Source organism: Manis pentadactyla, chromosome 7 (assembly GCF_030020395.1).
Source record: "Manis pentadactyla isolate mManPen7 chromosome 7, mManPen7.hap1, whole genome shotgun sequence".
Classification (NCBI taxonomy): Eukaryota; Metazoa; Chordata; class Mammalia; order Pholidota; family Manidae; genus Manis; species Manis pentadactyla.
The window spans coordinates 146,760,280-146,770,777 of NC_080025.1; the positions used below are offsets into that span (position 1 = coordinate 146,760,280).

The 10,498-nt window shown below is 48.6% G+C and overlaps 1 protein-coding gene across 3 annotated transcripts in view; it reads right to left on the reverse strand.

The window, feature by feature from the left end:
• PAXIP1 (PAX interacting protein 1) overlaps window positions 1-3,341 on the reverse strand; it is a 53,390-nt gene extending 50,049 nt beyond the window's left edge. For 2 of the 3 annotated variants that reach the window (XM_057504934.1, XM_057504933.1), the window contains exon 1: window positions 2,974-3,330. In XM_057504934.1, the coding sequence (XP_057360917.1) occupies window positions 2,974-3,267 (294 nt within the window). In that variant the 5' untranslated portion in view covers window positions 3,268-3,330. Of the gene's footprint in view, window positions 1-2,973 lie in introns of all 3 variants that reach the window. The other variant, XR_008998586.1, reaches the window with a different exon arrangement.
• Window positions 3,342-10,498: the final 7,157 nt, after the last annotated feature.

Consider the following 10,498-nt stretch of genomic DNA (forward strand, 5'->3'; position numbering starts at 1 on the left):
CAGGGTAAGCAGAGCAGACTGGGTGGGCTACTGGAGTGGAGCCAGGAGCCTGTTAAGAAACATCTGCTACAATCAGGTGAAAGAGGCAGGTAAGTGAGCTAAGGAACGCCTTCAAGGACAGGAAGAAAGGTGGGAGAGCATCAGCAAGACAGTGCAGGAAGGGGTGTAAGGACAGGGGAAAAGAGGCAACGGGGGACAATAGTCCCACGCCGAGGGATGGGTAACAAGGGACGGAAAGCAAAACAGTGTTTTGGTAAGGGGACATTCTCTGGGCGCCATGAGGAGGGCAGGAAAAGACATCCAGGCTATGGGGGAAAAGCCTTGGGTCCCACCTGACAGAGAACCACCCGCATCTTAATGAAATGTAGCCATGGCTCTGAGAGAGAAGGAAGGAGAATCCTAGACACAGTGGGAAGTAAACCAGAGGCTACTTGCCCACCTGCCAGAGACGTCAGGGACAGGTGGCAGCAAGAGCAGTATGGAGGTGAGGCAGTGCCACAAGCTAGTCACCCCCAAGTTAGATGAGCTTTTTATTTTACTTACCATCCACACAGATCTGGAGCCAGTGCTAACATTTTATTTAATAAATGAAAAGGCAATGGTCATTAGCCAACAAGCCACCTCAACTGTTTTGTTCCTTGACCTCTAGGCATCTTTAGCTTCCACAGCCATTCCATCCCTCAGGAAAAGGCACCCTCCTTGCATCTATCTACCCTCCAGTCTGGGTTCTGATCCTACTGCCTTTCTTAGGAGTTGAGATGTCAGTCTCTCCTCTTCTGCCTATGAATGAGGCCTCCCATCCTCTTGTCTACATGCACATGCGCATGTACACACGGACCCAGGCCCAGCCCTGTCTCTGCTTCCTTTTAGTGACAAATGTCTTGACACGGCCCAGCCGCACTCACTCCCCACTACTGCCTCTTCTTCCACACTCTACGGAGGACGCCAACAGCACTCGCCGCTTTTCAGTCTCTACACTTCGGCATCTCTACCTTAGGAGACTTTGCTCACGTCACTCCAGGTATGCTGGTGGTCCTGATATACCCCCAGTATATGAATGCGGGCAGTCCTCAGCACACACTCGCCTGAAGGAAGCCATCTTCCACCTCTTCTGCTTACTCTAACACCCAACTGCAATGACGCCTACTTTGAAGAAGCACAAAGGTGCCTTTTCCTAGGCTCCCAAGCGGAGAAATCCGTTCTTCGAGCACCTACCACCCTACAGGGTGTTCCCTGCCCCCCAACAAGGCCTCAAAGACAGGTATCAGGTCCTGATCATCTTTACATCACACTCGCTCTCCAGCCCAGTGCCTGATATGTACTAGATGCTCAGCACATGAAATTTCTGAACCCAGGTTTATAAGAGTCAGAGAATTTCATGTTCTGGCATTAAACATTTTAGAAAATATACTGTTTCAGATCAAAGTGCTTTGCCCAGCACATTTTTAAGCTCTCAGATTTGATTCACAGTTGAACAAATATATTTCCAGTTCAGCGTGTTTCAGGTTTTAAGTAACATTTGGTTCACGTCCTTGTAAGAGCCAAAGTCCTAAAATGAAATAGGGAGGGCAGGCAGGAGAGCGCCGAGACGGGCGTGTAAAAAAGAGGGCTTATCCACTGGAAAAAGCTGTGCCTGCTCCAGCCTCTCCTTCTGATCACTCTGGCTTCAACACCTTTAAACGCATCTTTAAATGTAAAGTCAAGTCTCCTCGCCAGTTACAGCAGAAAGAGGATCCACCCTGGAGGTCACCAAGGGAGTTTAGCTACTAAGGCACATCCGTACACGCCTCTCCAAGGCCAAGGCCAAGGCCAAGGTCAGCCTTCCACGCCTCCTTCCACACCAGCTGGGCTGGCGGACAGCACTGTCTCACTCTTGGAGGCTGGGTTCTGGCACGGGCCTGCACACCCCTCTCCTCCAGGTAGCACCCACCGATAAGGATACACCTGGGCCATACGACTGCACAGCTGAACTCCAAGGAGGGGCCTGTGAAGGGTCGACCTGAAGAGGAGGTTCAGCTCAGACTCTCCCAGCACTGAAGGACACTCTGACGGTTACAGGTATTACTTAGAAAAAACTTAGGAAAAGCCATGGTATCCTTTGGCGTAAGCACACACTACAAAACTTTAATGTTTACTGTGATGGTGTTACCAGGTTATTTTCCACAAGACTGTGTAATTCACCCAATTATGAAATCGAGGGACACGGATTTGTTCGTGGTCGACGGAGAGAATCAGGGAAACCGTGAGCTCAGGAGCTGGCCACACGAAGACGGCCACCTGCCCCCACTGCGGCTGGCAACCGGGGCCCCTGCGCGAGCCCTACGGGCCAAGGATCCCTTCCCGCCCGTCACCGACCACCGTCTCCTGCGGCAGGAGGATGCTCCCTGCCTGAATCCGCCCCAGGCAGCCGAATGCAAGGCGGGCGGAGGGGACGGGCTCGCGGCCACGTGGCCACGTGACAAGACGCCGGCGCCTCACCAGGCGGGGACGGTGACAATCGGCGCCAGGCCCCGGAGGAGACCCCTACCCACGTCCCCTCCTCTCCTCTGCACATCCCATCCCGGGTCCCACCACGCTCACCTCCGGACGGTCTCCCCGCGGCTGGTCCCAGCAGAGCCCCCCGGGCCCCCTGCCATCCCTCCTGACGGTCTCGCAGACGCCCCCACCGCGTCGCCTTCCGCGGTCCTGCAGACACCCCCTCCGACCCCTGCCGAAGCGCCCCCAGAACCCCCTTCTCAGGTCCCCCCGAACTCTCCCCAGGGTCCCGCAGACCCTGCCCCTGCCGCTCCCCGCCCGCGGCTCCCCTCCCGCCTCTGGCTCCAGCTGCGGGCCCGCTCGGCGCCCGACGGCCCAGCCCGGCCGGCAGGCCCCACGGGGACCCGGCCGCTGGGCCCGGAGGTTCTGCGACCGGGCGCGCGCCCGCGGCGGGAGCGGGGACGGGCCAGGCAGCTGCGGGAGGGGGCGGAGCGGTACCTGCGGGTCGATGTCGCCCACCGCGTAGTACTTGACCTCCCTGAACATCTCCTCGGGAACTTTGGGCGCCGGGTCCGACATGGTCGCGGCGGCTCCCGCCCCGCCCCGCGGGGCCCGCTCCCCAACCGCGCCGCCCGGCCGCGTCCTGCGAGTCGGACCCGCTCCCCCACCCGCCCGGGCGGCCGAAGCGCGGGAGCCGCGCGCGCCCTGCGGGACGCACCATCCCGCCCGCGGCCGAGGGGGAGCGCCGAGCAGCCGGCCGCCCGCCGGCGCCTCCCAGCGCCTCGGCCGCATCCCGCGGCCCCAAGGGCACGGGGACCTCCTAGCCCGCTCCGCGGACGGGGAGTCCCGCGGCCGCCGCTCCCTTCCCAGGGAACTCCGGGGCCGCTCGGGAGCGCGCTCCCCCCCGTGGGCCGGAGTGGGCCGGCCCCAGGAAAGGGAAAAACAGCGAGGCCCCTCCCGGCAGCACGCGCGGCCTCTCCGGGGGCGCATGCGCGAGGCGAGGGGCGGGGCTATCGCTGGCTGGCGGCGGCGGCGGCGGCGGCGGCGACGTTCGTGGGAGCGGGTCCCGGCCTCCGTCCGGTCCGCCGGTCCGCCGGCCCGCAGGCGCTGAGCGGCTCGGGCTGCCGCCCGACGGGACCCGAGCTAACGCCTCAGGCCCTGCGGCCGACGGGGCGGGCCTCTCCCACAACCCGCCGGCCGCACTTACAGCCGCGTCCTCCGCCGGGATCCCTGCCGAGAGCCGTTTTCACGTAAATGCTAGTGAAACAGGTGCAGAAAAAGAAACCTTCCGAAATTCCGTGGCAGCGCGTCAGTGATTCCCTGTGCGGCGGCTTTGAGCCCCTCGTCTGGCCTCTGGTCGGGAGAGCGCGCCTGGAGGCAGGTGGGCGCGCCGGGCCGTCGCGGGCTGCGCTGGGACGCGGGCCCCTTGGCCGGGTGAACGGGCTGTGTCCCCTGGTCCACGTGCGACGAGGGCCGCGCGCCCGGAAGCCACACCTCTTGTGCTGACATCCTTCAGTACCTGCGGACGGCCTGAAACTGCCCTATTCTGAGGCTAATAAACTTTTTCAATTAATAAAAATGTTGAGTGCTTGCTGAATGAGTAAGAATTGACCATCCTTCCTTTGAACGCTCAAGAATATATTTGGTATTGACCATTTAAAGTTAAGAAAATGTCAGTGTAATGAATTAGTTGTAAATACCAAACCAGCATTAGCATGCCCTTTTATTGACCTGTGTGAGAGGACTTGGTTAGCCTTTTTTTTCCCCATGGTTAATCACAAACTAAGCATGTAATTTTATATTAAAAGACTTAAAACACACCTCAGTTGGGTATTTTATTTTGTAAGTTAAAAAACTTGTAACATTTAGAACAAGTTTACCCTACTGTGACTTCTTAGAGTCAGTAAGACAGATTGTGTAGCTAAGAAATTTGCTGTTTAAAATCTTCACAGAAGGTCCATTTCTGTAAGATGTCCATATGCAAAGTTATAGGAAAAAACATGTTGAGGCTGCTGTATTATATTCACAAATAGGTATTTCTTACTGATTTTTGTGGCCCTTAGAAGATGACCCACTTTAGGGTAATAACTATCAGTTACTTAAACAAGCCTTGCATTTCATTAACTTTGACGCATGTACTTCTCCCAGATAGGACACTGAATGTTAATATTTTTATACTTAACCCAGCAAACTTCTAAATACCAAATATGGTCATTTTGTTCATAATCAACCTTGAAAGAAAAAAGTCTGTTTAGCACTCATTTGATAAACAGGGTAATATATTTTTCATCTCCTTTGCAAAATTAGATAACCTGAGGCAAGAAAAAATAAAAGGTGTGAAATTAGAAAAAGTAGATGTGCCTACTCGTGGGAGCTTGAGGCAGTTATTTAGACAAATATTTCCAAATGGCATTTCAAAAAGCACATCTCCATGTTGTATGCAACAGTCTCGGTCATGTTCTCACGTCTGTTCAGGTCAACAAGTCACACACCCCTTCAAGTTAGATGTTACCAGTGTTCAGTACACCTTTTAGTTGGGTTTATAGACTACAACATTTAACTTTTTCATGAAAGGGAACACTTAAGTTAGAGGTACCAACAGTCCAGAGTTTTTCTGTGGCAGAACCCAGGAACCTGAAGGGTGTTGTTTCTTACAGGGGCAGTTCAGTGCCATCCCACAGCACACAGTTGCCACCACAGTCATCTAATTATTTAACGTAGAAATACTAGAAAACACAAGTAGGGGGAAAAAATTAATTACCCCAATTCTATCCCCAAAAGCAACACTCGAAATCCTTCCATTGTCATAAAATTTTTTTTCTTAAAAATTATACCCCACATACCCTTCTGTTGCTGCTTAAAAAAAGAAGAATGTGTCCTTCTAAGTACATAACAGATCTACATCATTTAATGGATACATACTACTAGGTTCTTTAATGTACCTTAATGTGTTTAATCCTATATTGTTGCCCATTTGTTTCCAATTTAACAGTGCTGCCATGAAACAGTCGTCCTAAAATCCACATACATGTATAATGTATTACACTGTTCCACACTCCTAAGGTCAGATGCCAAGCCCATACCTATCCCGCAGCTCTGTGAGCATTGCTGAGGACACAGCATTAGTGAAGAGGACTTAGATTAGTGGTTCTCAACTCTGGGCAGTTTTGCCCTCCAAGGAACATTCGGCAATGTCTGAAGACATTTTTGATTGTCACGACCAGAGCAGAGAGAGGGTACTTATGAAACAGTGATAGAAGCCTGGAGGTGCTAAACCTGATGCACAGATCAGCCCCCACAGGGGAGAGTAAGCCTGTGCGAAACATCAATAGTACAGCCTTTGAGAAACCTTGTTTCAGATGATGTAACAAAAAAATTTCATTGGATTAAGACATTGAAAGCTTCTTGCAAACAACTTAGTGGCTTGTTTGGACAGCTTTCCTCCAGATGGGCACTCAGGGCTTTGCTATCTGAGAGCCATTTGCTTCCGACCACACAGAGGGGGAGAAGGAGCCATGCAGGAGGTTCTGCGGACAGGCCTAGGAAGAGCAGCATACCTCCCCTCCAGCCACTCCACTGGCCAGAACCTAGTCTTGCGACCAAGTAAACTGCAAGGGAGGCTGGGAAATGCAGCTTTCCATGTATCCAGGAAAGGGAAGTGGGACAGATGGCCTCTTGTCAATTTCTGCCATTTTTAGTTTTCAAAAAAATTCTACAAATTAAGATTAGAGAATGTAATATAAAAAAACAAAAAATTCCTACATAATTTCAGAAAGATCCATGGTTGCATGTAGCTACTCAATAGGTATTTGTTGAACTGGGGGATTTTGGCTGCTATGGAAAGGACTGACCATGTTCTTTTAAAAGAGCAATTAGATATTCATTCAGGGTGGACGTGCTGGGTACCTAATGCCCTGCCCCTCCTTCCCACGCCCAAGCTACACCCATCCTTGCCCTTCCAATTTCCTGGTGCTCTGAGCAGGATTTGGTAAGTGGGGAGTCCCAGTAGAGTTGAGAGGGGAGGGAGGCAAGCAGGATTAGGGTGCTCAGTCCCAGGCTCCTTGCCAGGTGGCCCTGAGCTGGGAGAGCCGCCTATTCTACACAGCTACATCCTTCAAGGTCTGCTCTTCTTTCTTTCCTCTCACTGCTTTGGACCTAGCTTCCTTCACTGCCCACACATCCCATCTATAATTTGTAAGCAGTCCCTTTAAGGACAGCTTTCTCAGACAGTCCTAATTTGAGTGACAGAATAACATGAAAACCTGATGGAGACATTAAGACTTCTTTTTTCTTTCAACTGAAAATATGTCTGCCCTCAAAAAACCAATACTCTCACATGAAAAGATGCCCCACATCGCTAATCATCAGAGAAATGCAAATTAAAACCACAATGAGGTATCACCTCACACCAGTAAGGATCGCCACCATCCAAAAGACAACAAATGCTGGTGGAGAAAGAGGAACCCTCCTACACTGCTGGTGGGAATGTAAACTAGTTCAACCATTGTGGAAAGCAGTATGGAGGTTCCTCAAAAAACTAAAAATAGAAATACCATTTGACCCAGGAATCTCACTCCTAGGAATTTACCCTAAGAATGCAGCAGCCCAGTTTGAAAAAGACAGATGCACCCCTATGTTTATCGCAGCACTATTTACAATAGCCAAGATATGGAAGCAACCTAAGTGTCCATCAGTAGATGAATGGATAAAGAAGATGTGGTACATACACACAATGGAATATTATTCAGCCATAAGAAGAAAACAGATCCTACCATTTGCAACAACATGGATGGAGCTAGAGGGTATTATGCTCAGTGAAATAAGCCAGGTGGATAAAGACAAGTACCAAATGATTTCACTCATCTGTGAAGTATAAGAACAAAGCAAAACTGAAGGAACAAACAGCAGCAGACTCACAGAACCCAAGAATGGACTAACAGTTACCAAAGGGAAAGGGACTGGGGGGGATGGGTGGGAAGGGAGGGATAAGAGGGAAAACGGGACATTACAATTAGCACACACAATGTAGGTGGGGGGTGGCGGGGGGAGGGACATGGGGAAGGCAGTATATACAGAGAAGACAAGTAATGACTCTATAGCATATTACTATGCTGATGGACAGTGACTGTAATGGAGTATGTGGGGGAGACTTGTTAATAGGGGGAGTCTAGTAACCATAATGTTGTTCAAGTAATTGTACATTAATGATACCAAAATAAAATAATAAAACAATACCCATCTGTACAAGCCTAACACTAGTGGAGTTAATCATAAGTGCAACAGAGATTTAAATGAGGTCCTTGTGTGCAGGAAAACTGGGGAAAACTTGGACAAGTGGCTAAGAAGGGAGTCATTCTCATAGGGTAGGAAAAAAGGTAAAATTTTGGGGGTCAGAATACTGGCATTGCTAAAGAAGAAGTTGCACATTTTAGGTAGTAAGTGATTATTTTCTATAAGGGAGAAAATGGGAAATAATATAAAATAAATAGGCTATGTCCAGTACATGTAGATCCTAGAGTCCCTCCAAAAGCAGGTTCTTAAATTTGAGGTATAGAAAATTCCCAAAGCTGTGGTAACTGGAGAAAAGAAAACAGCTTACTAACTATTTAAAGTTAAGTACTTTGTGACAGGCCCACTATGGGGGCAGTTATTGCTTCATTTATACCCTTTGAAGTGTGGGAAATAGAACTGTCATTGTGAGTCGCACTGACCATGTTGTAAAGCACCCAACAGCATTGATATGCCAAGAAATTGGAACACATTTGTTCATTGTAATTAAAATGAATGAGTTAAGCGTTCATATTTGGGGGAAGAAATTGTGTCCCATTAGCTAGCTGCTAGGGCGCTCCATACAGCCTTGGCCAGATGGGCTGCACTTCCCTTCTGTCTGTTCACAGGCCCCGGGTATAGGAACTGTATATTGAAGCAAGAGAGGCCTGAAATTTGGGAGCTTTCCCCACAAATTGGAGCTATTCACCTTCCTGTAGGTGAGATCAAGGGTATGTCAAAGATCTCTGTCAGAATGATTTTTGGTGCTGGCTTGAATGTATGGACGCTCACCTCCCCAGCGTGGGTCCCACAGAAGGGCCTGGGTCACAGCACCCCCTTGCCAATTGCATGTGGGGTAAGAACAAAGTGAAAGAGGTGGAGTTCAAAAACTTGTAGCCGGCTGCTTGCTGAGGTATTCTCAAGCTCCGAAACCCCACTGCCCACAGCACCAGGAGCCACAGCCTTATCCTCCGTCTGTCATTCTGAGACCTTTCCCAGGGGCTAGAAATTGGTGCCCAAAGGTAATGTTGACAGGTGTGACAGTTGGGGTTCTTGGCAAAATACAGCCTTAATCTTATCTCAGACAACTGGTCAATGAATCAATGACAAACTAGGCCAGGACCTGACTCTTTCCTGTATCACCCTGAAAAGATGTTAGCGCCTTCCCCAGCTCTGGCTGCTTGATCTGTTCCCCCTATTTAGATCTATTTCCATCTCCAAGATGCAGTGAGCCCATCTCACTTCTTACAGGACATGTTGAGAATGAGAAAGTTGGGGTCCAGAGAACCTAAGTGACTTATTCATGATCAGTCACTACCAGATTTTGGGGTTACACCCAGTTTTTTGGACTTACTGTAATTCACTCTTTAAAAATATTAGAAGAACAAGATTCATATGTAACAAGTAGAAAAAAAGCTAAGCTCCCTAAAAACAATATTTATAGTGTGGAAAACTTCATATTGGTTGAAAATGGTCCCCTGATTTATATTTTTGTAACTAATAGAGATTCCTCTTTTGGAATTGGTTGAAATGAAGAGAGGATTGTTAGATCTAAGTTCAGAACTCCCTGATTTTAATGTCTTGTGTCAGTTTTAATTTTCTGATTTAATTAGTTTCCTAATTAGAAGGGGTTAAATTAATTAACCTCATTATTTACTATATATTTAATGATTTCTCCTCTACAGGGAGTTACTTAATTTTCAATAATTGGAAAGCTTATGACAAGAGGGAATTTTGCTAAGTTTTATACTTACTGCATATGATCAGTGTCCTAATAGAACAGATTGAAGGGAATTTTAGGTGAGATTTCAGATGTATGCAAAGGCTATTTCCCACTTGTCATGAAACATGGTGCATGTAAATACTTGGGTTGAGATTCAATAATTTCTCTCATATTAGAACTCAATTGATATATCCTTTATCTAAGGCTAAAAGATATCCTAGAACATAGGATTTTATAAGAAATAGCCCTTCCACATGATCCTAGTTACAATCAAATAATCATGAAACATTGAATAATGTTAGATAATTATAACGAAAAGGAGATTTTCTGAAATCATCATCTGGTATAAATGGCATACAAAAGCATTCGGTCCTTCCTCAGACTTGTCAGTAGGCTACATAGATGGCATTTGGGGAGAAACAGTAAAATCAGAAAGCTGATGATGTCTGTAGGGCTTGTGGAAATCAGATAGGTCTTGTTCTTTCACGTTATATATGTAAAAATGTGAACCATGTGAATAACTATGCTTTAATGTAGTATATACAGAAAGATTAAACAATTACTTTTTAGAGAAAAGAAATGCGGCAGTAACTACAAGATGGCTTTTTTCTTTTTCCCACTTTTGAAGAATGTTGTAACATAAATTTGAGCAGCTCATCCTTGGCAGGGCAGACCTGACAGCCAGGACACGGCTGCTCATTTTCCCCTGTCTCTTGGTGCCTCTGCTGTCCCAGGGAGCCCAGATTCATGGGAGGTTATTGAGGAAAGCTTGATGGTTGGCACAGTTTTAAACACAGATCTAACATACTGGTTAACTGACGTGTTCTGGTTATGGGAAATCCACCTCTGTTGGACACTATTGAGCACGTGGGTGCATGGCACATGGGCCTCGCTTAGCAGTCACGATGCACATGGAGTGACCAGTGCCCTGGTGCAACTAGTGCCTTCGGTGGCTGGGAGGTGCCATGGGCTGGGGATGACGGGGCCTCTTCTCTGGGGGCAAGCCTGAGGGGGCTCTGGAAGACAACAGGA